Source organism: Notothenia rossii (genome assembly GCF_949606895.1).
Source record: "Notothenia rossii genome assembly, contig: scaffold_77, whole genome shotgun sequence".
NCBI lineage: Eukaryota > Metazoa > Chordata > Actinopteri > Perciformes > Nototheniidae > Notothenia > Notothenia rossii.
Window position 1 is genome coordinate 207,501 of NW_027639515.1, and position 25,000 is coordinate 232,500.

Sequence of the window (25,000 nt, forward strand, 5' to 3'; positions counted from 1 at the left end):
CCATAGTTTTTGAGGATGTAAAATGTAACTGTTATGTAAGCCAACTAGAGAGACAGTTTATCACTCTTCCTCCTGCACATTAGCAGATACAAGGAGACCTGCGGAGACCTGCGCAATGTGAGGCCCCATGAAGCGCGCGCGCGTGCGCGTGTGTGTGTGTGTGTGTGTGTGTGTGTGTGTTGCTCACAAGTTAGTTTTATTATTTTGTAGGTTATATAGGCTATATTGATCAGGTAAAAGAAGACATGATGTGAATTTAAACATCTCAACACATGTAGACTGAAGGGAAACCTGTAGACTGAAGGGACACGTTAACACCTGTAGACTGAAGGGACACGTTAACACCTGTAGACTGAAGGGACACCTGTAGACTGAAGGGACACGTTAACACCTGTAGACTGAAGGGACACGTTAACACCTGTAGACTGAAGGGACACCTGTAGACTGAAGGGACACCTGTAGACTGAAGGGACACCTGTAGACTGAAGGGACACGTTAACACATGTAGACTGAAGGGACACCTGTAGACTGAAGGGACACGTTAACACCTGTAGACTGAAGGGACACGTTAACACCTGTAGACTGAAGGGACACCTGTAGACTGAAGGGACACGTTAACACATGTAGACTGAAGGGACACCTGTAGACTGAAGGGACACGTTAACACCTGTAGACTGAAGGGACACATGTAGACTGAAGGGACACGTTAACACCTGTAGACTGAAGGGACACGTTAACACCTGTAGACTGAAGGGACACCTGTAGACTGAAGGGACACGTTAACACATGTAGACTGAAGGGACACCTGTAGACTGAAGGGACACGTTAACACCTGTAGACTGAAGGGACACATGTAGACTGAAGGGACAACTGAAGACTGAAGGGACACGTTAACACCTGTAGACTGATGGGGCACGTTAACACCTGTAGACTGAAGGGACACATGTAGACTGAAGGGACAACTGAAAACTGAAGGAACACGTTAACACCTGTAGACTGAAGGGACACGTTAACACCTGTAGACTGAAGGGACACCTGTAGACTGATACATTAACACATTCAGTTTTCAAACAGCGTGTTTCTAACAGAGTCCCTGAACGCCTCAGGGGGCCACGCGCTGATCAGGCTGATGAGATTCACCTGGGCGCTCTCTGCTCCGAGAGAGGACCCTGGATTACCGGAGAGAGGGAACCGGACAGTACCAGAGAGAGGACCGGAGAGAGGGAACCGGACAGTACCAGAGAGTAGTACCGGGGTTTATCTGAGTCCCGTTGAGCCCCCGGGATGCAGAAAGGTCTGAAGAAGTACTTCGTCAACATGGACGAGTACCTGTGCAGCCTGGGTCTGTACCGGAAGATGGTGGCACGAGACGCGTCCAGCCTGTTCCGAGCCGTGTCCGAGCAGGTGAGGAGCGGGCGAAACCGGGATAAAGCTAATTTAAAAAACATGATGAAGCTAACCACGCTAAGGCTAACAATGCTAAGGCTAATTAAAAAAAACGAAAAAAACATGTTAAAGCTAACTATAATAAAGCTAGCTAGCAGCTGTCTTGAATTCACTTTTTAAATGAACATTTTTTTTTCTGTAAAACAAAAAATTATGAAAGATCTGAAATCTATATTCAGGTCTCTTATTTTGAACAGAGGAGAGATCAGCTAATGAGTCAGCGCAGGTATCGTCTGCCTCTTTTGGTTTGACATTGAAACTCATTATTTAGGATTGAAAATAAAATTGGAGAAACAAAAGTGAACTTTATGATATCTATAAAGATTAATTTGACTCATTATATTAATTTAATTAAATGAAGTTTAATGGATATGCAATTAACTAGATGGTTGTGTTTCAGGAACACGACGATTTCAAGCTACATGCTAACATGTGTGTGTGTGTGTGTGTGTAGCTGTATTACTCTCAGAACTACCATCACAGGATCCGTCAGGAATGTGCCGACTACATGAGAACTAACAGATGCAACTTTGAACCTGTGAGTAACTGGGCAGAGAAATCAAATGCTAACGTGCCTAGCAGGCAGCTAACGTGCTAAGCTAACTAACGCATGTGTTGTTTTCTCTTCCAGTTTGTTGAAGGTTCGTTTGAGAAATATCTGCAGCGTCTGGAGGACCCGAAGGTGAGCTGCTGTGACCTTTGACTCTGTGTGTGTGTGTGTAGCTGATGGTGTGTGACAGCAGGTGTGCATACTCAAATGCGAACGCGATGTTGAGCTGTGGTAGACCAAAGTCTTTTCGCAGAGCTTGCATTTTACTTCATTTGCACTTGTGACTTCGAAGTAGTTCCACGAGGAACTCTTCTTTGAACGTGCCGCTTTGTTCATCTTTAGTTGTGTTGTTCTCACTGTTCTGTATATCACCAATAAATCAATCGCACGTGTGACGGAGAGGGGGGGGGGGGGCGGTGTGTAGCGGCGCAGGCTGCGCTGCTGGCTTCCTTCAAGCTTACAGTAAAACAAACTGGTGGTCTGACCAATGGCCATTTACAATTATTAATACTATTATTAGCATTAGTCTATATTTTGGTTGAAACTAAGCCAGGAAAAAAAAGAAACATAAATAATAAAAATATATAGATAAAATCGAATTTAAAAAATAATTTTCGATTATGGAGACTGTAACGAAAAATCGAATAATTGCTGGCATCCCTAGTGTGTAGCTGATGGTGTGTGTAGCTGATGGTGTGTGACAGCAGGTGTGTGTAGCTGATGGTGTGTGACAGCAGGTGTGTGTGTAGCTGATGTTGTGTGACAGCAGGTGTGTGTAGCTGATGGTGTAACAACAGGTGTGTGTGTAGCTGATGTTGTGTGACAGCAGGTGTGTGTGTAGCTGATGGTGTGTGTAGCTGATGGTGTGTGACAGTAGGTGTGTGTAGCTGATGGTGTGTGTAGCTGATGGTGTAACAGCAGGTGTGTGTGTAGCTGATGGTGTGTGACAGCAGGTGTGTGTAGCTGATTGTGTGTGTTTAGCTGATGGTGTGTGACAGTAGGTGTGTGTAGCTGATGGTGTGTGACAGCAGGTGTGTGTAGTAGGGCTGTACCCGAATAACCGAATATTCGTTCATTGGAGCAGGGGCGTCAGCTGAGCCAATACTATACAGGGGCACTACAGGGGCACAGAAAAAAAAAATGTTTTGCAGTTATTTCTTTGAAAAAAGCATGGGCACAGATAATTAATGCAAGCACGTGAGCAAACATTTTTTTGCACTTATTTATTATAATAAAGTGTCATAAATAAATAGTACAATCAGATTGTTATTTTCTGCATCATTAAATATCTAGCCTACCTGAACCAAACTGAATTGAATTGGCCTACTTGTGAACTTAACTGTATACAGTATCTCTAAATCACTAACTGATGAAGGCAAAAGAGGCACAATGAATCTTCATGAAATATCTGTCAGCAAACATGGACTTGAAAACTAAAAACTGAAAGAGAACCCCCCATCCTATGATGGTGTGATGGTGACTATCCTATGAGGTGTGTACATGGTCAGAGAGATGGGAGAGGTCTATGTTCATTTTTTTTAAAGTAAACTGTAACGTCTCGGTTTCAGTTTTGCAAAGCTATCAATCAATTGACAGTGGCTTAACTTGGAGAGTGCTCCTCTCTCAACAGACATGATGGCAAGATGGTGGAGTCTGTCTTGCCCCATTGTGCTTCTTAACCACGTGTGGAGGCGTCTCAGCACGCTGAATGTACGTTCACAAGTGCAGCTGGACACTGGAATGGTCAGAGATATCTGAATGACCTGTGTCAATGTTGGGAACATGACATGATCCAGCAAACTGAAAAGACATTGCATGTCAGTGATTGGAAGGCTTTCCTGCTTTCTGGCCAGATAGTTTTTAGCCACCAGCACTTCCTCTTGCTTTAGATCCACATTATAATGATCTGCCAGACCTCTGAGGTCCTCCTCACAGAGAAAGTTGCTAGATCCTGGATTACAGGCCTGAACACCTTTTAGAACTGTGCTGTTGAGAGATGAAAAACGCTGCTCCATCTCAGCAACCATCCTGTCAAGGCAAGGTAGATACACTGCGGTTCTCAACTTCTCGGCATTCCCTAGGTCACTCGCTGCCCCACAACTAGACTCGACTACATACTCCTCCATGCGTCTCTGCTTCTGCCTTTGTCTTGGTACAGCACATGACTCAGGGATTTGGTGTGTTTCGCACAAGGCCTTTGCGCGGTCATAAACCTCAGCTGCTTTGTCATCAGTGCGCATTTCTTGTAGAGTGGCGCACACAGCGCATTTGAACTCCTCAGCTTTTGCCAGGTCCACAGTTTCACTTTGTAGGTATTTGTGTAGACTTTCTGTCACAGACAAAAAAGTCTTGAACATCATCAATAGATAAACTGTGGAGAACCTTGCAAGGTTGGCATGCAGACCCACAGCCGTAGGGTTGCTGATATTGGACAGGCACGTGAGAACTGCTGGGAAATTCTCTATCATAGCGTTGATAGACCTCAGCTGGCAAGACCATCGGGTCTTGGACAGCTGTACAAGCTCAGACGCTTGTAAGCCAAGCTGTTTCTGAGTCTCCTTAAACTTGTCATGGTTCACAAGGGAGCCAGAAAAGAATGTATAGACATTCTGCAGGAGGTCAAATAACTTCCTGGCCTCTGGTATGGCCAGACATGTGGAACAGAGCACTAAATTCAATTGATGTGCATAGCAGTGCACATAAATGGCCATGGGATGGTTCTCTCGGAACTTTGCTTGGACCCCTCCAACAGCCCCACTCATGACTGAGGCGCCATCATAAGCCTGTGCAACCACCTTCACATGGTCTATGCCATTCAACCTTAGCTGTTGTTCAATGGCAGTTGTAATGGACTCCGCGTCAAAACCCTTCAAATCTACCATAGCTAGTAAATGTTCTTGCACACTCCCCCCAGCAACATATCGGACACACACAGCTAGCTGCTCAGTGCTGCCATCTCTTGCTTCGTCAGCCATCACTGAAAACATTCCAGCCTCCTTAATGTCTTTACTGATAGCTTTTGTTATCTCCTGGGCACAGCACTGAATTACTTCATTTTGTGATGAAGGTGACAAGTATGTAGTGTGTGATGGTGCTGAATATGTCTGAAGGAAAGGGTCGAACTCTTTCAAGAGGTTCATGCATTCCAGAAAGTTCCCCTGGTTGTCGCTGGACATGCCCTCATCATGGCCACGGAATGGGATATTTTGTTTTCCCAAAAACTTGGTAACAGCCACAACCCGGCTGAGGTACTCCCGTCTCTCTTTTATTTCATGCTCACTGGCAGAATCCAAATGGTCGACAACACTGCCATGAGCCTCACTGGCTTTATAACTACACCAAGACTGCATGCTTGCCTTATGTGCTGGTGATTTCTCATGCTCTCTATAGACATCCAGAGCTTTTTTCCAATTTTGAAAGCCAGTGTTTACAAAGGTGTCATTCTTCAAATGTTTCCCAAATATTTTACAGGGAAAACAAAACGCTGCATCTTTAGCCTTGGAATATTCCAGCCATGTAAAGCTTTCAAACCAGTTGGCGTTAAATGATCGATTCTTTGCACCAAAGTTGTGCTGGGGATATTTTGACAACTTAACTTGGTTTGGGCCAGACTCCTTTCCCCCAAGATCACTTGTATGTCCCTCAAGATTGTGGACACTGCTTTTTTCTCTTGCCCCCAGTCTAATGTTCTCTGCCACTGTGGCAACTGTTTTCTCAGTCTCATCTCTGGGGTGTGATCTCTCCGGCCTGTCTGTCTCTTGTTGTCCTTCCTTCTCTCTCTGCCTTTCCCCTGCCTCAACCAGCTCAATCTCTTCTGCCCTCTGACTCTCCTGTCTGGTGCAACGTACAAAAAAATCATATGCTCAATAGTTACCTCAGATAACCATTAAAAGTTCAAATAACATTCATCACATCTATAAGTAGGGACATTTACAGTAGCTAACTACATTGTCAGCTGAGTCTCACTCTCACCTGTCAGTGTCATCTCTCAGTGTCATCCCTTCCTGTGTCCCTTTTACATTACATTACATTACATTGCATTTAGCTGACGCTTTTATCCAAAGCGACTTACAATAAGTGCATTCAACCAGGAAGATACAACCTTTAAGAAAACAGAATCATATAAGTACATCAGGTTTCATAGAGCCAAACATTTCAAGTGCTACTCAACTGGCATTTAGAAAGCCAGCCCTTTATTAGTATATAAGTGCTTTGTTAGTAATTCTATCTCTCGAAGTTGAGTATAAAGAGATGAGTTTTCAGTCTGAAGAAGATGTGTAAGCTTTCTGCTGTCCTGATTTCAATGGGGAGCTCATTCCACCATTTTGGAGCCAGGATAGCAAACCCACGTGTTTCTGCTGATGGGAACTTGGGTCCCCCTCGCAGTGCGGGTGCAGCGAGCTGTTTGGCTGATGCAGAGCGGAGTGCACGTGCTGGGGTGTACGGTTTAACCATGTCCTGGATGTAGGAAGGGCCAGATCCATTCACAGCATGGTACGCAAGTACCAGTGTCTTGAAGTGGATTCTAGCAGTTACTGGAAGCCAGTGAAGGGAGCGGAGGAGCGGCGTGGTGTGGGAACATTTAGGAAGGTTGAAGACCAGACGAGCCGCTGCATTCTGGATGAGCTGCAGAGGTCGGATGGCACATGCAGGTAGACCAGCCAGGAGGGAGTTGCAGTAGTCTAGGCGTGAGATGACGAGAGCCTGGACCAGAACCTGCGTCTCTTTCTGGGTCAGCTGGGGACGTATCCTCCTGATGTTGTAAAGAGTGTATCTGCAGCAGCGGGTTGTAGCAGCGATGTTTGCAGTGAAGGACAGTTTGTTATCTAGGGTCACACCCAGATTCCTTGCAGTCTGAGTCGGGGAAACAACAGAGGGGCCGATGTTGATTGTTAGGTCAAGAGTGGGACAATCTTTTCCCTGAAGGAAGAGCAGTTCAGTCTTGTCAAGGTTGAGCTTGAGGTGATGAGCAGACATCCACCGAGAGATGTCTGCTAGGCAAGCAGAGATGCGTGCGACGATCTTCAATCTCCTCCTCTCCTCCTCTGCACTCTGCTGCACTGAGTCTTGAAACAACATGAACATATTACAGTCTAATGTCTGCATTTTCATTATCTACATTTTTACATATGCAGATGTAAGGTTACTTGTGTATAACCTGTTTGCAGTTATTCCTAATTAATATTAAATTAATAGCCATATCACCTCTGCTCGTGCTCATCAACATCCCTCTCTCCTTCACCTCCTCCGACACTCTGCTGCTCCTCTTTGTCTGGACAGATATGTAACTGTTAGGCTAGTGACCAGTGGTGAACTCAACTTGTGGGTTGTTACCTAAAAGTGGTTTGGGTTGCCTTGTTACCTAGCTTACCTCTCTCATTTCTCCTTGCTGCTTTATCCCTGCTCCGAGCGAATAACTTTCTGATGTCCATTTACAAGATACTAAATACTAAAATACAGAATACTATCAAATCAATCAAATCGTGAAGTGATAAATAATGGGAAACCAACGCCGGAGCTAAAAGGTATGTTTCAAAAGACGGTTAGGATAACTCCATCGACTACTCACGTTCAAAGCCACATTTCTTTGAAAATGTTTCACCTCAATAATAGATTTCGTGATTTAAGATACTTGGGTTTATATATTTCTAAATCTGACACTGAAACTGTCAGTGCCTCACCAGCCACGAACCTCAGCGCATGTCACTGCTATTCACATCTCCATCCATTTAGCCTAGTCTATTATGTTTTATAAATTATTAAAAAGTGCTATTTATACAAATCACATAACATTTAACAGTGTAGCCTATACGATTAGCTTCCAGGCAAACTCATTAAAATATATAGCCTACTCCTGTGTGACCTTCACTTCTAAAACTAAGATTATGTTCATCGTAAAATTACGTTGCTTACCAGATTGACCGCAAGCTTTATTTCATGGTATCCTGAACTACCAAGGCAAAACACGCATCAACACTACGGGTTATCAGAAGGGACAAAAAACATTCGAATAAACAAATGAAAGCAGCGTGTGCTGAATAGGACTAGTCTTATGCTGTGCAAGAGAGGTTTACACTAGCAAAATTGAGTTCGCATTGACGGCCACAATGCTTGTAAAAGACGCTCCGTGCAAAGGGGTTATAAAGTTACCAGACACACGGGCAGGCAAGTGCATAGAGTTACTAGTCCGATAGGAAAGTTACTAGACCCGGGCGTGCGGGCGTGTCGCCATTTCGAACCCTGAATAAATTAATAAATTAATTAAAAAATCAGTGACCCAGGCATACCGGGGCACCTCAGATCTACAGGGGGGCACGTGCCCCCGTGAAAAGGGTCTCGCGACGCCGATGCATTGGAGTACTATTCGGGTTTCAATTTCGTTATTCGTTTTGTTTGTTTTTTAAACATAAATTGAATTTATTGAAATCTCCAATATCAACGTAAGAGCTCCTCTTCGGGGGGTGCTAACACTTAACCATAAACGTTATCGTTTACTTTCTCCGTCTTTATAAATAGATATTACTTTTCTCCGTTAATCTCCGTCACGTTGTTTCCATAGCAACAACAACTTCCTTTCAACAGCGCTACCTCTCCTTCAAAATAAAAGCATGTCCATAAATAGGAAGCCAAGCCAAATTAAGACACTTAAGACATATTCAACTACAACGAAAGTAACAAACACAATGCGATGTCCTTTTCAATTTCAAAGAACACAAATTGGCTTAATAACTATCAAACAACAATACTGTAGACCAGGGGTGCCCACACTTTTTTGGCTGGTGAGCTACTTTTGAAATGACCAGCTAACCGAAGTCTACCAACCAAAAATAAAATCCTAAATTGCAAGAGTTGCTGAATAACACGTTTTATTTTTACATGGGATAACTACAATAGGGCTGCAACAAACGACTCATTTGATTATCGATTAATCTATAGATTAATGAAACGATTAATCGACTATTCGGACTACTGCTGTGTGCCTTGCACAATTTCTCAAACGCTCTGATTTAGCCATCAACTTTTAGATTTAGTTTGAGGTTGTTTTAGGCATGTGGAAACTAACAATGAAGACAATAAAGATGAATACTTGATTCAAAAATACATATATTATTAAATTAACTTAACAAATTGTGAACAAAATTAACATTGCTTTTTATTTAAATTAAATAAATAATATTTCACATCGAAAGAAACAACAATGTTTTAACAAATCGTATTAAATAATCTGATGACAGAACTGTGAACAGAATAGCTGAAACTTTAACAAACTAAATAACTCAGTTACCTCTAATCATTAACCCATGTGTGTATAATGTAGTTAACTCCGTGTGTCGCTGCTAGCATACATAACACCTGACGTGGAAACGTTACTCGTGGATGGGGCTACAGAGCTTCTAGAAAGACAGTGGAACCCGGTGCATTCCTCCGTCTGAATGTGGTGCACTTTTGCTAAATGTTTAGACAAATTGCTCGTGTTACCGCCCTTACATGCTAAACACTTTTGGTGACGAGCATTGTCCACCTCAAGACGGGTAACATGTAACCACACCTTGGAGCGCTTCTCTCCACCATCTCCTCCGTGTGTTGCTGCATGTAGCAGATGCGTGTGTGTAAACTGCCCCGCCCCCTTGCAAACAGACGGGGGAGAGAGAGATCTCTTCTGGATTGGAAAGGTCGAAAATACACCGACCATAGACGCATTTGTTTGTCTTTTTGCATGTTAGAAACGAGTTGGCGACACTAAGACTAAGAGATAATGTTTGTGTAGCAATAATACATGACCTTTCTCTTTCTCAACTCGCTACTCGGAGGGAAGTCGCTGTCATATGCCTTGTGAACACTCCGATAATGCCTCTCCACGTTACCTTTCTTTGGCAGAGCGACGCTTGCTTTACAAATAAGGCAAATAACCTTAGAATGTGACATCACAAAAAAAGATTCTCCCTCCCATTCTGTGTGGAAGTGGTATGTCTTTAGCTTTTTGCTCGTTCCCGCACTCATTTTGTTGTTTGTCTCTCCCGGCACTTGACTGATTTTGTATCGCTTTGCATTCTGGGTTAACAGACTGGAAAGCAATAGGTCGCTTTTTCTGTCAATCAAGTCAACTCCTGAATTAAGTGGCAGGGAGGCCAAAGGAGGAGGGATCAAAACCTGTTTTGTCTATTTTAACGGAGCTGGATTTTTTTTATTTATGAATGACTCGCGATCTACCAGCATTGCCCCCGCGGTCGACCGGTGGACCGCGGTCGACGTACTGGGCACCTCTGCTGTAGAATAACAAAATAAATGCCGTGAATACACCAAAATACACGTGTTGAAGTGGTTCGGTGCTGACTACTACAACCCCCCCCCCCCGCGGGCCGAATATTCGCTGCAGATTACTACGGAATATCCGGAGCCCGAAAAATGATATTCGGGACAGCGTGTGTAGCTGATGGTGTGTGACGGGAGGTGTGTGTAGACGATGGTGTGTGACGGCAGGTGTGTGTTTTCAGGAGACGGTGGGTCAGGTGGAGATCAAGGCTCTGTCTCAGCTCTACAGGTGAGGAATTATCCATCCAGTTCATCTGCTCCAACCTCCATCTGTTTGTGAATTAAAGTGTGTGTCTGTATCTGTGTGTGTGTCTGTGTGTGGTCTGTGTTTGGTCGGTGTGTCTAGGCACTGTTTCCTGATCTATCGTTACCCAGGGAAAGCAGCCACGGTGATCTCAGAAGAAGAATTTGATGACAAGGTAAGAAGGGAAACATGTGATGATCATTAAACTACCAACAGCAGGTCACATGACTGTAAACTCTGCAATTTGATTCGTCAAGACTGATGTCAGCTGTGTTTCCTAGGTGACGCTGTGCTGCTCCATCAATGGTCACTATGACATTGTTTACCCGAGGAGTTACCCCGCCTCCGCAGCCCTCTGTCAGTGTGAGTACTGCGTTCTGATTGGTGGAGCAGTATGAGTACTGCGCTCTGATTGGTGGAGCAGTATGAGTACTGCGCTCTGATTGGTGGAGCAGTGCGAGTACTGCGCTCTGATTGGTGGAGCAGTGCGAGTACTGCGCTCTGATTGGTGGAGCAGTGCGAGTACTGCGCTCTGATTGGTGGAGCAGTGCGAGTACTGAGCTCTGATTGGTGAAGCATTGTGAGTTCTGAGCTCTGATTGGTGGAGCAGTGTGAGTACTGAGCTCTGATTGGTGAAGCATTGTGAGTTCTGAGCTCTGATTGGTGGAGCAGTGTGAGTACTGAGCTCTGATTGGTGAAGCATTGTGAGTTCTGAGCTCTGATTGGTGGAGCAAGTCTAAGGTGTGTGTGTCTAAAAATGCTAATTCCAGGCCCTGGAAAAGTTTTGTAAAACAATATATTTCCCAAAGTTTTGGTAAAGTCATGGAAATGTAACTAAAGTTGGATCAAATATAATTTATATTTTATCTAATCGCTGAAATATTAATACTATAATGATAAATACTGTATAGTAATGAAACGTAAAATGTAGAGATGGGTATCGTTAAGGTTTTAACGGTACTACTACTTTTATCAATACCGCTGATCGGTCCGGTCTTTTCGCGGTACTTTTATCGGTTCTTTTGGAGAAACAAATAAGGTAAACGAACTAAACACATTGTGAACAAAACTAACATTGCTTTTTATTTAAATTAAATAAATAATATTTCACATCAAAAGAAACAACAATGTTTGAACAAATGGTATTAAATAATGTGTTGACAGAACTGTAAACAGAATAGCTGAAACTTTAACAAACTAAATAACTGAGTTACCTCTAATCATTAACCCATGTTTGTATCATGTAGTTAACTCCGTGTGTCGCTGCTAGCATACATAACACCTGACGTGGAAACGTTACTCGTGGATGGGGCTACAGAGCTGCTAGAAAGACAGTGGAACCCGGTGCATTCCTCCTTCTGGGTGTGGAGCTCTTTTGATAAATGTTTAGACAAAGTGCTCGTGTTACCGCCCTTACATGATCAACTGTTATTGCACTTTTGGCAACGAGCATTGTCCACATCGAGACGGGTAAAGTTTAACCACACCTCGGAGCGTGTTCTCTCTCGTGTGTGTGTGTGTGTGTGTGTGTGTGTGTGTGTGTGTGTGTGTGTGTGTGTGTGTGTGTGTGTGTGTGTGTGTGTGTGTGTGTGTGTGTGTGTGTGTGTGTGTGTGTGTGTGTGTGTGTGTGTGTGTGTGTGTGTGTGTGTGTGTGTGTGTGTGTGTGTGTGTGTGTGTGTGTGTGTGTGTGTGTGTGTGTGTGTGTGTGTGTGTGTGTGTGTGTGTGTGTGTGTGTGTGTGTGTGTGTGTGTGTGTTGCACTGCCCCTCGCACACAGACAGGAGAGAGATCTCTCGTCTGGATTGAAATTTCAAAAAATAATCATAGACGCATTTTGCAGTCTTCTTGCGTATTAGAATCGGAGTTGGCGACACTAAAACTGCAATATAATGTTTGTGTAGCAATAATACGTACATTTTTTAGATGTCTCCAGTACCGATAAAAAGACCGATAACGTCGGAGCTTAACGGTACCACGGTCTTTAATAATTCAGCCCCGGGGCCCGTTTAATACCGGGGCTCGGTACCCATCCCTAGTAAAATGGCATTTAACTGAGGAGGTGTTTTTGCTGGTGAGAGATTTGAGTTGCTTTAGCCTGTAGAAGCCAGTAAGCCTATTTGTTTTAGATCGGCACAACATGTTTCATATGCAGACCTTATTTTCCTGTTCCATGTTCAAATATACCATTTTCAGTGGTACTGCTGAGTCTTTGGTTTTGTCATGGAAAATTAGGTCATGGAGAAGTCACCGAAAATCATTGGTGTGTGTGTGTGTGTGTGTGTGTGTGTGTGTGTGTCTCTCTCTCTCTCTCTCTCTCTCTCTCTCTCTCTCTCTCTCTCTCTCTCTCTCTCTCTCTCTCTCTCTCTCTCTCTCTCTCTCTCTCTCTCTCTCTCTCTCTGCTGTGTGTGTGTGTGTGTCTCTCTCTCTCTCTCTCTCTCTCTCTCTCTCTCTCTCTCTCTCTCTCTCTCTCTCTCTCTCTCTCTCTCTCTCTCTCTCTCTGCTGTGTGTGTGTGTGTGTCTCTCTCTCTCTCTGCTGTGTGTGTGTCTCTGCTGTGTGTGTAGCTCTGTTCTACGAGGTGCTATACACTCAGGTGTTCAGCTTCGAGGAGGCAGAGCTCTGTCAGGCGATGGAGGCCTTCAGGGTCGGAGGTCGTCGCTATAGAAACAGCCCGTCGGTGTGCAGCGACGCTGACTTCGGCTACGACACACCTGAGGACCGCAGGTACACACACACACACACACACACACACACACAAAATGCAGTGTACTGACCCCTTCCTGTTCAGAGCAGGTCACCTCACCTGTACCATGACCTCATGCTGGGCTCAGGTGCGTTTGTTTTGTCCTCAGGGAGGAGTCTGACCCGGGTGGAGCTGTGGAGGAGAAACAAGCTGTGCCCGAGGACACAAAGGTACACACACACACACACACTATATATCATGTTATGTTGCATTACACTTTATTATATCATAATGATCCTGAGTGCTTGTGATTGGTCAGCCTCCTGCAGAAGCCCCGCCCCCCTCCAGGCTGTCTCTTCCTTATAAGGTGATGAAGTCTCTGGATGGAGAGGTGTACAGGAACCTGGAGTTTGACGTGTGGCAGGACACCTGCAAAGGTAACACCTTATTATCAGAGCTGTCAATCAAGACCTAAAGGGGACCGTAAGTGAAGGGGTCTCTGCGTTAGATCAGAGCTGTCAATCAAGAGCTAAAGGGGACCGTAAGTGAAGGGGTCTCTGCGTTAGATCAGAGCTGTCAATCAAGACCTAAAGGGGACCGTAAGTGAAGGGGTCTCTGCGTTAGATCAGAGCTGTCAATCAAGACCTAAAGGGGACCGTAAGTGAAGGGGTCTCTGCGTTAGATCAGAGCTGTCAATCAAGACCTAAAGGGGGACCGTAAGTGAAGGGGTCTCTGCGTTAGATCAGAGCTGTCCATCGAGACCTAAAGGGGACCGTAAGTGAAGGGGTCTCTGCGTTAGATCAGAGCTGTCAATCAAGACATAAAGGGGACCGTAAGTGAAGGGGTCTCTGCGTTAGATCAGAGCTGTCAATCAAGACCTAAAGGGGACCGTAAGTGAAGGGGTCTCTGCGTTAGATCAGAGCTGTCAATCCAGACATAAAGGGGACCGTAAGTGAAGGGGTCTCTGCGTTAGATCAGAGCTGTCAATCAAGACCTAAAGGGGACCGTAAGTGAAGGGGTCTCTGCGTTAGATCAGAGCTGTCCATCGAGACCTAAAGGGGACCGTAAGTGAAGGGGTCTCTGCGTTAGATCAGAGCTGTCAATCAAGACCTAAAGGGGACCGTAAATGAAGGGGTCTCTGCGTTAGATCAGAGCTGTCAATCAAGACCTAAAGGGCACTGTAAGTGAAGGGGTCTCTGCGTTAGATCAGAGCTGTCAATCAAGACCTAAAGGGGACCGTAAGTGAAGGGGTCTCTGCGTTAGATCAGAGCTGTCAATCAAGACCTAAAGGGGACTGTAAGTGAAGGGGTCTCTGTGTTAGATCAGAGCTGTCAATCAAGACCTAAAGGGGACCGTAAGTGAAGGGGTCTCTGCGTTAGATCAGAGCTGTCAATCAAGACCTAAAGGGGACTGTAAGTGAAGGGGTCTCTGTGTTAGATCAGAGCTGTCAATCAAGACCTAAAGGGGACCGTAAGTGAAGGGGTCTCTGCGTTAGATCAGAGCTGTCAATCAAGACCTAAAGGGGACCGTAAGTGAAGGGGTCTCTGCGTTAGATCAGAGCTGTCAATCAAGACCTAAAGGGGACCATAAGTGAAGGGGTCTCTGCGTTAGATCAGAGCTGTCAATCAAGACCTAAAGGGGACCGTAAGTGAAGGGGTCTCTGCGTTAGATCAGAGCTGTCAATCAAGACCTAAAGGGGACCGTAAGTGAAGGGGTCTCTGCGTTAGATCAGAGCTGTCCATCGAGACCTAAAGGGGACCATAAGTGAAGGGGTCTCTGCGTTAGATCAGAGCTGTCAAATCAAGACCTAAAGGGGACCGTAAGTGAAGGGGTCTCTGCGTTAGATCAGAGCTGTCAATCAAGACCTAAAGGGGACCGTAAGTGAAGGGGTCTCTGCGTTAGATCAGAGCTGTCCATCGAGACCTAAAGGGGGACCGTAAGTGAAGGGGTCTCTGCGTTAGATCAGAGCTGTCAATCAAGACCTAAAGGGGACCGTAAATGAAGGGGTCTCTGCGTTAGATCAGAGCTGTCAATCAAGACCTAAAGGGCACTGTAAGTGAAGGGGTCTCTGCGTTAGATCAGAGCTGTCAATCAAGACCTAAAGGGGACCGTAAGTGAAGGGGTCTCTGCGTTAGATCAGAGCTGTCAATCAAGACCTAAAGGGGACTGTAAGTGAAGGGGTCTCTGTGTTAGATCAGAGCTGTCAATCAAGACCTAAAGGGGACCGTAAGTGAAGGGGTCTCTGCGTTAGATCAGAGCTGTCAATCAAGACCTAAAGGGGACTGTAAGTGAAGGGGTCTCTGTGTTAGATCAGAGCTGTCAATCAAGACCTAAAGGGGACCGTAAGTGAAGGGGTCTCTGCGTTAGATCAGAGCTGTCAATCAAGACCTAAAGGGCACTGTAAGTGAAGGGGTCTCTGCGTTAGATCAGAGCTGTCAATCAAGACCTAAAGGGGACCATAAGTGAAGGGGTCTCTGCGTTAGTGAACAGATTACTGAAAGACTCATGGATAAAAGCGTCTACCTCGTTCTGTGTCTTCCTCAGAGATGCAGAAGACGGACTACATGGTGTTTGCAGGGAGGCAGTACTTCCTGGGAGACAAGTGTCAGGTAAAACTGATCCACATCACTACAGCTGGTGAGCACTCAGAATACTGACAGTCAGAGCAGCGCCTGAACGCAGCGCTGTGTGGGTTTCAGGTGCGTCTGGAGCCGAAGGGGAAATTCTACAACGCCTTCATCCAGGAGGTGGGGACGAACGCGTCAGCGGTCACTGTGTTCATCGAGGAGCTGGGAGACAAGTAAACATCTTTATTCACCTCATGTAGCCCCGCCCCTTTTCACACCTGCCACAAGGGGAGGGTCCACAGAGCCTCTGCGGACATTTAGAAAGACAACCAGAGACCAGTTTATCTGTCAGATGTTTAGATAGCTAATATCAGCTGTTTAAGGTTAGCTAAGAGTGTCCTGACCCGAGACCACATGACCCGAGACCACCTGACCCGAGACCACCTGACCCGAGCCCAGCTGAGACCACCTGACCTGAGACCAGCTGACCTGAGTCCAGCTGAGATCACCTGACCTGAGACCAGCTGAGACCACCTGACCTGAGACCAGCTGACCTGAGTCCAGCTGAGATCACCTGACCTGAGACCAGCTGAGACCACCTGACTTGAGACCAGCTGACCTGAGACCACCTGAGACCACCTGAGACCACCTGACCTGAGACCACCTGACCTGAGACCACTTGACCTGAGACCAGCTGAGACCACCTGACCTGAGACCAGCTGACCTGAGACCAGCTGAGACCACCTGACCTGAGAACACCTGACCTGAGAACACCTGACCTGAGACCAGCTGAGACCAGCTGACCTGAGACCACCTAAGACCACCTGACCTGAGACCAGCTGAGACCACCTGACCTGAGACCAGCTGAGACCACCTGACCTGAGACCACCTGAGACCAGCTGACCTGAGACCAGCTGAGACCACCTGACCTGAGACCACCTGAGACCAGCTGACCTGAGACCACCTGATCCCCCACAGACACCTGGTCCAGCTGACCGACCTGAAGCCTGTGAATCCGGTTCCTGCCTGGAACGTGGCAGCGCCGTCCAGGAAGGGAGACATGGGTAAGATCCACTTCCTGTCTTCACCTGTCCTCCTGCTCCCCACCTGTCTCCTCACCTGTCCTCCTGCTCCTCACCTGTCCTCCCCCTGTAGACCCGGACCGGCGCCACCCCCCCCGCCACCGCTACTTCAGGAAGTCCCGCGGCGGGATGAAGGGGGCGGAGCTTCTGATGCCCCCCCCCTCATACGGAGGCCCCGCCCCCTCCAGCCTGCCCCCCCGCTTCCAGCCCACAGGTCACCCCCGCCCCCCCCCCCCTCTCAGCAGGGGCCATGACCTACGACCCCTACGCCCCCCCCCACCATCACCAGCCCCCCGCCAGGGCGCCTCGCTACGGAGCCTCCAGGTGAGACATTAGCTGAGACTGAGAACCAATCACAGCAGAGCACCTTTTAAGTGTGTGTGTGTGTGTGTGTGTGTGTGTGTGTTCTGGTCAGAAGCTCCACCCGTTTCCTCAACCGTCACCTGATTGGTCCACACCTGACCTATTACCACCACCCGGGCCGACGCTATTACCAGGACTACGAGAACTACGCCTTCAGGTCTCGGTAAACCAACACCACGTGTCTCTACTTTAACCTGTTAAGCCCCGAGCCTGTTTTTCAGGTCTCAGGCTCGAAAATGACATTCCCAGAACAAATTACCATATCTTCCCTAAAAGGGTTAAATTAATAATCTTTTTTTCTCAAAGCAAGGTTACACCTGTCAGTTGGATGTTGAAAAGTCAGAATCAATATAGATGTTCAGGTGTATATCAGTATGTAGTGTCTCTACTTTAAAGAGTCCTCTCCTGCTGATGTTCAGGTGTATATCAGTATGTAGTGTCTCTACTTTAAAGAGTCCTCTCCTGCTGATGTTCAGGTGTATATCAGTATGTAGTGTCTCTACTTTAAAGAGTCCTCTCCTGCTGATGTTCAGGTGTATATCAGTATGTAGTGCCTCTACTTTAAAGAGTGCTCTCTTGCTGATGTTCAGGTGTATATCAGTATGTAGTGTCTCTACTTTAAAGAGTCCTCTCCTGCTGATGTTCAGGTGTATATCAGTATGTAGTGTCTCTACTTTAAAGAGTCCTCTCCTGCTGATGTTCAGGTGTATATCAGTATGTAGTGTCTCTACTTTAAAGAGTCCTCTCCTGCTGATGTTCAGGTGCATATCAGTATGTAGTGTCTCTACTTTAAAGAGTCCTCTCCTGCTGATGTTCAGGTGTATATCAGTATGTAGTGTCTCTACTTTAAAGAGTCCTCTCCTGCTGATGTTCAGGTCAGTATGTAGTGTCTCTACTTTAAAGAGTCCTCTCCTGCTGATGTTCAGGTGTATATCAGTATGTAGTGTCTCTACTTTAAAGAGTCCTCTCCTGCTGATGTTCAGGTGTATATCAGTATGTAGTGTCTCTACTTTAAAGAGTCCTCTCCTGCTGATGTTCAGGTGTATATCAGTATGTAGTGTCTCTACTTTAAAGAGTCCTCTCCTGCTGATGTTCAGGTGTATATCAGTATGTAGTGTCTCTACTTTAAAGAGTCCTCTCCTGCTGATGTTCAGGTGTATATCAGTATGTAGTGTCTCTACTTTAAAGAGTCCTCTCCTGCTGATGTTCAGGTGTATATCAGTATGTAGTGTCTCTACTTTAAAGAGTCCTCTCCTGCTGATGTTCAGGTGTATATCAGTATGTAGTGTCTCTACTTTAAAGAGTCCTCTCCTGCTGATGTTCAGGTGTATATCAGTATGTAGTGTCTCTACTTTAAAGAGTCCTCTCCTGCTGATGGTCAGGTGTATATCAGTATGTAGTGTCTCTACTTTAAAGAGTCCTCTCCTGCTGATGTTCAGGTGTATATCAGCATGTAGCGTCTCTACTTTACAGAGTCCTCGCCTGCTGATGTTCAGGTGTATATCAGTATGTAGTGTCTCTACTTTAAAGAGTCCTCTCCTGCTGATGTTCAGGTGTATATCAGTATGTAGTGTCTCTACTTTAAAGAGTCCTCTCCTGCTGAAGTTCAGGTGTATATCAGTATGTAGTGTCTCTACTTTAAAGAGTCCTCTCCTGCTGATGTTCAGGTGTATATCAGTATGTAGTGTCTCTACTTTAAAGAGTCCTCTCTGTGTGCAGGCGCAGCAGACGGCAGTTGGCAGCCGCTCTGAATAAAGAGTGCCAGTTTGGTTTCTCCGCTGAGGGGGAGGAGCCATCCGATCTGGACCCAGCGATGTTCTACCAGCTGGAGGACGGGGGGGAGGGCGTGTTCCCCCCCCTGCAGGTGATCAGTCATATCACTGATGTGTAAAGTATATGGATGATAATGACTGGCTCCGCCTCTGAGACAGTGACCTGGCTGCCATCACGTTGAATACACGCTACTCTTATTTTTATATTTTTTCCGATCCAAAATGCGATTCCCATGAAAGGAGATGTTACTTTGTCGTTAGTCATCTGTCTCTTCCTTTGTGTTTCGAATCTAACGAAGAAAAGAGATCTACTCCTTGAACAATAAAGAAACACATGGAACATAACAAAGGTGTGGTTCCCAGGCAGGGGTCATCCAGGGGTCTCCCGTGGATGACCCCTGCCTGGGCTAGAGGGAAAGCCTCTCCCGCCTGTGGGCTGAGAGCCCCCGTCGCAGTCTCCATCCATCACACCATGTGCTCCTCCCGTGTGCTCCTCCCGTGTGTCCCTCCTCCCGTGTGCTCCTCCCGTGTGTTCCTCCCGTGTGTTCCTCCCGTGTGCTCCTCCCGTGTGTCCCTCCTCCCGTGTGCTCCTCCCGTGTGTTCCTCCCGTGTGTTCCTCCTCCCGTGTGTTCCTCCTCCCGTGTGTCCCTCCTCCCGTGTGCTCCTCCCGTGTGCTCCTCCCGTGTGTTCCTCCCGTGTGTCCCGTGTGTTCCTCCCGTGTGCTCCTCCCGTGTGTTCCTCCTCCCGTGTGTTCCTCCCGTGTGTTCCTCCCGTGTGCTCCTCCCGTGTGCTCCTCCCGTGTGCTCCTCCCGTGTGTTCCTCCTCCCGTGTGCTCCTCCCGTGTGCTCCTCCCGTGTGTTCCTCCCGTGTGTTCCTCCTCCCGTGTGCTCCTCCCGTGTGCTCCTCCCGTGTGCTCCTCCCGTGTGCTCCTCCCGTGTGTCCCTCCCGTGTGCTCCTCCCGTGTGTTCCTCCTCCCGTGTGTTCCTCCTCCCGTGTGTTCCTCCCGTGTGTTCCTCCCGTGTGTTCCTCCCGTGTGTTCCTCCTCCCGTGTGTTCCTCCTCCCGTGTGTTCCTCCTCCCGTGTGTTCCTCCTCCCGTGTGTTCCTCCTCCCGTGTGTTCCTCCCGTGTGTTCCTCCTCCCGTGTGTTCCTCCTCCCGTGTGCTCCTCCCGTGTGTTCCTCCTCCCGTGTGCTCCTCCCGTGTGTTCCTCCCGTGTGCTCCTCCCGTGTGCTCCTCCCGTGTGCTCCTCCGGTGTGTTCCTCCTCCCGTGTGTTCCTCCCGTGTGCTCCTCCCGTGTGTTCCTCCCGTGTGCTCCTCCTCCCGTGTGTTCCTCCTCCCGTGTGTTCCTCCCGTGTGCTCGTCCCGTGTGTTCCTCCCGTGTGCTCCTCCTCCCGTGTGTTCCTCCTCCCGTGTGTTCCTCCTCCCGTGTGTTCCTCCTCCCGTGTGTTCCTCCTCCCGTGTGCTCCTCCTCCCGTGTGTTCCTCCCGTGTGCTCCTCCTCCCGTGTGTTCCTCCTCCCGTGTGTTCCTCCCGTGTGCTCCTCCTCCCGTGTGTTCCTCCTCCCGTGTGTTCCTCCCGTGTGCTCCTCCTCCCGTGTGTTCCTCCCGTGTGTTCCTCCCGTGTGCTCCTCCCGTGTGTTCCTCCTCCCGTGTGTTCCTCCTCCCGTGTGCTCCTCCTCCCGTGTGCTCCTCCCGTGTGCTCCTCCTCCCGTGTGCTCCTCCCGTGTGCTCCTCCTCCCGTGTGCTCCTCCTCCCGTGTGCTCCTCCTCCCGTGTGCTCCTCCCGTGTGCTCCTCCTCCCGTGTGCTCCTCCCGTGTGCTCCTCCTCCCGTGTGCTCCTCCTCCCGTGTGCTCCTCCTCCCGTGTGCTCCTCCCGTGTGCTCCTCCTCCCGTGTGCTCCTCCCGTGTGCTCCTCCCGTGTGCTCCTCCCGTGTGCTCCTCCTCCCGTGTGCTCCTCCTCCCGTGTGCTCCTCCTCCCGTGTGCTCCTCCTCCCGTGTGCTCCTCCTCCCGTGTGCTCCTCCTCCCGTGTGCTCCTCCTCCCGTGTGCTCCTCCTCCCGTGTGCTCCTCCCGTGTGCTCCTCCCGTGTGTTCCTCCTCCCGTGTGCTCCTCCCGTGTGTTCCTCCCGTGTGTTCCTCCTCCCGTGTGCTCCTCCCGTGTGTTCCTCCCGTGTGTTCCTCCCGTGTGTTCCTCCCGTGTGCTCCTCCTCCCGTGTGCTCCTCCTCCCGTGTGTTCCTCCCGTGTGCTCCTCCCGTGTGCTCCTCCCGTGTGTTCCTCCTCCCGTGTGTTCCTCCTCCCGTGTGTTCCTCCTCCCGTGTGTTCCTCCTCCCGTGTGTTCCTCCCGTGTGCTCCTCCCGTGTGTTCCTCCTCCCGTGTGCTCCTCCCGTGTGCTCCTCCCGTGTGCTCCTCCCGTGTGCTCCTCCCGTGTGCTCCTCCCGTGTGCTCCTCCTCCCGTGTGTTCCTCCCGTGTGCTCCTCCCGTGTGTTCCTCCCGTGTGTTCCTCCTCCCGTGTGCTCCTCCCGTGTGTTCCTCCCGTGTGCTCCTCCCGTGTGCTCCTCCCGTGTGCTCCTCCCGTGTGCTCCTCCCGTGTGCTCCTCCCGTGTGCTCCTCCCGTGTGCTCCTCCCGTGTGCTCCCATTTTGAGGGGGAGGGGATGAAAATAGCAAACAAAATATAAAGTACCTGTTCATTTGAAATCTGGAACCGCTCGCCGACGTTTCCCAAGTTATCCAGACGTCTCCTCTGAGGGGGGGGGCTCCGTAGTTTCTCTCTAATGCCCTGCTCTCGCGCATCCTCTGCCCCCTGCGGTTCAGATCCTCCGACCACCTTCCAGGCACAGCCGGCCCGTTGCTCAGCTCTCCTCGGTCCCTCTGAGGACCTCTTTTATCATCAGTGTACTCGCAGCCTGGAGGCGGATCTTGTTCTGCTTTAACACCCGTTTAGCTTCGGAGTATTCCTTTGGCTTCAGGACTGCAGGCGGATAGTCTTGATCAAAGTATATCATTATTCCGTTTAAAAACACGCGTTTCTTTCCCCTGCGCAAAATCTCTTCTTTCACTCTTCTGCTGTAACGATGTGACACATCAGCCGCGTTCACACCAAGTACTTTGCCGTACTTAGCAAATGAAGCCGCTGACGTCACTTCTTCTTCTTCTGCTTTGGGTTTACTGGCAGGCTGCAAACCACTTCACGGCGTATACTGCCACCCGGAGTCCCCGGCCGGAAGTCCCCGGAGTTGGGGAAGGCTTCAGTAGAAGCTGCTGGGACTCCCAGCAGCTTCTACTGAAGCCTTCCGACTAAATCGCCAGAACACCGACACCTTCTCATCTCCATCGCTCCCATGTTTTCTTTTGTGTTGCCATAAGTTAGTCTCTCTGCGTTGGTGCGCTGGGCTAATGCTAACAATCCTAATGCGAGGATAATAAAATGGCGGCTCTACAAAACTTTCAGAGTTTTACGGGGCGTGGTTTGCAGCCAATCAGAACTGGGGCACTTTTTTTCCCCCAGGATAGTCCCACCTCTCAGCAGGCACTAAACACGGGGGTAAAAGTCCTGGCGCTAAGTTCTCTTTTTGGTGTGAACGTGACATTAAACGGAACTAAACGGGAAAAGTACTCTGGTGAGAACTAACACGTCTGTATTATAATGTGACCCCCCCCTCAGGGCCCCCCACTGGCCCCGCCCCCCTCACTGGGAGCCTCGCTGGGAGCCCCGCCCCCTCCTGGCTCCTCCTACAGAGTCCAGAGAGGCTCAGGGCCCCCAGCCCCCCCACCTGGAAACACACCTGTCTGCTCATCAGAGGAGGATACTGAGGACACCAGTACTGTGGAGGACCAGGGTACACACACACACACACACACACACACACACACACACACAGTTATTCAATCTAACTTTATTCATACAGCCCAAAATCACAAAGATCATACACTCTAAAACTGTTACTATCCAAACTAACCCTGAGAATGTTTGTGTTCCTCTCAGCGGAGTACACGGAAGAGTACATCTACATCGGTCAGGGTGAGTGTGTGTCAGATCAGAGAGTGTGTGTGTGTGGGTGGGTGGGGGTGTCGGATCAGGGTGAGTGTGTGTCAGATCAGAGAGTGTGGGTGGGTGGGTGGGTGGGGGGGGGGGGGGGGTGTCGGATCAGTGTGGGTCTGTGTCGGATCAGAGAGAGTGTGTGTGGGTGGGTGGGTGGGTGGGGGGGGGTGTCGGATCAGTGTGGGTGTGTGTCGGATCAGAGAGTGTGTGTGGGTGGGTGGGGGGTGTCGGATCAGTGTGTTTGAGATCAGAGATCTGTGTGTTGCAGATCCAAGCTACCCCGCCTCAGGTGTGTACTCTGCTGGAGAGCCCTCCAACACCCAGGTAACCTCACCTCAGTCAGACACCTGTTCAGTCACCTGTAATATCAGACCAATCAAAACACACCTGTTCAGTCACCTGTAATATCAGACCAATCAAAACACACCTGTTCAGTCACCTGTAATATCAGACCAATCAAAACACACCTGTGCAGTCACCTGTAATATCAAACCAATCAAAACACACCTGTGCAGTCATCTGTAATATCAGACCAATCAAAACACACCTGTGCAGTCACCTGTAATATTAGACCAATCAAAACACACCTGTGCAGTCACCTGTAATATCAGACCAATCAAAACACACCTGTTCAGTCACCTGTAATATCAGATCGATCAAAACACACCTGTTCAGTCACCTGTAATATCAGATCGATCAGAACACACCTGTGCAGTCACCTGTAATATCAGACCGATCAGAACACACCTGTGCAGTCACCTGTAATATCAGACCAATCAGAACACACCTGTGCAGTCACCTGTAATATCAGACCAATCAAAACACACCTGTTCAGTCACCTGTAATATCAGACCAATCAGAACACACCTGTTCAGTCACCTGTAATATCAGACCAATCAGAACACACCTGTGCAGTCACCTGTAATATCAGACCGATCAGAACACACCTGTGCAGTCACCTGTAATATCAGACCAATCAGAACACACCTGTGCAGTCACCTGTAATATCAGACCGATCAGAACACACCTGTGCAGTCACCTGTAATATCAGACCGATCAAAACACACCTGTGCAGTCACCTGTAATATCAGACCAATCAGAACACACCTGTGCAGTCACCTGTAATATCAGACCAATCAGAACACACCTGTGCAGTCACCTGTAATATCAGACCAATCAGAACACAGAATCAGTGAGCGCTCAGAATAAACTAATACTCTTATTGTGAAGGACGAGCAGGAAGGAGGAACAGCTGACTCTCCACCGAGACAGGAGATCAACTACAGCTACACACAGCAGGTACACACACACACACGTACACACACACACGTACACACACACACGTACACACACCAGGTACGCACACACAGCAGGTACGCACACACGGCAGGTAGACACACACACGTACACACAAACACGTACACACACACGTACACACACGTACGCACACACAGCAGGTACACACACACGGCAGGTACACACACACGGCAGGTACACACACACGGCAGGTACACACACAGCAGGTACACACACAGCAGGTACACACACACACACAGCAGGTACACACACACACAGCAGGTACACACACAGCAGGTACACACACAGCAGGTACACACACACACAGCAGGTACACACACACAGCAGGTACACACACACACAGCAGGTACACACACACACAGCAGGTACACACACACACAGCAGGTACACACACACACACACACACAGCAGGTACACACACACACAGCAGGTACACACACACAGCAGGTACACACACACACACACACAGCAGGTACACACACACACACAGCAGGTACACACACACACAGCAGGTACACACACACAGCAGGTACACACACACACACACACACAGCAGGTACACACACACACACAGCAGGTACACACACACACACAGCAGGTACGCACACACAGCAGGTACACACACACACGC

The 25,000-nt window shown here is 48.3% G+C and overlaps 1 protein-coding gene across 1 annotated transcript in view; it reads left to right on the forward strand.

The window, feature by feature from the left end:
* The first annotated feature begins 747 nt into the window (after window positions 1–747).
* Window positions 748–25,000, forward strand: part of alg13 (ALG13 UDP-N-acetylglucosaminyltransferase subunit) — a 37,218-nt gene continuing 12,965 nt past the window's right edge. Inside the window, 20 exon segments of the mRNA XM_079696034.1 lie at window positions 748–1,404; window positions 1,901–1,984; window positions 2,078–2,128; window positions 10,492–10,538; window positions 10,656–10,728; window positions 10,835–10,916; window positions 13,115–13,274; window positions 13,403–13,463; window positions 13,553–13,670; window positions 15,778–15,842; window positions 15,933–16,033; window positions 16,779–16,864; window positions 16,956–17,118; window positions 17,120–17,206; window positions 17,298–17,408; window positions 18,965–19,109; window positions 22,675–22,849; window positions 22,996–23,031; window positions 23,321–23,376; window positions 24,283–24,351. Of these exon segments, the coding sequence (XP_079552160.1) occupies window positions 1,285–1,404; window positions 1,901–1,984; window positions 2,078–2,128; window positions 10,492–10,538; window positions 10,656–10,728; window positions 10,835–10,916; window positions 13,115–13,274; window positions 13,403–13,463; window positions 13,553–13,670; window positions 15,778–15,842; window positions 15,933–16,033; window positions 16,779–16,864; window positions 16,956–17,118; window positions 17,120–17,206; window positions 17,298–17,408; window positions 18,965–19,109; window positions 22,675–22,849; window positions 22,996–23,031; window positions 23,321–23,376; window positions 24,283–24,351 (1,890 nt within the window). The 5' untranslated portion in view covers window positions 748–1,284.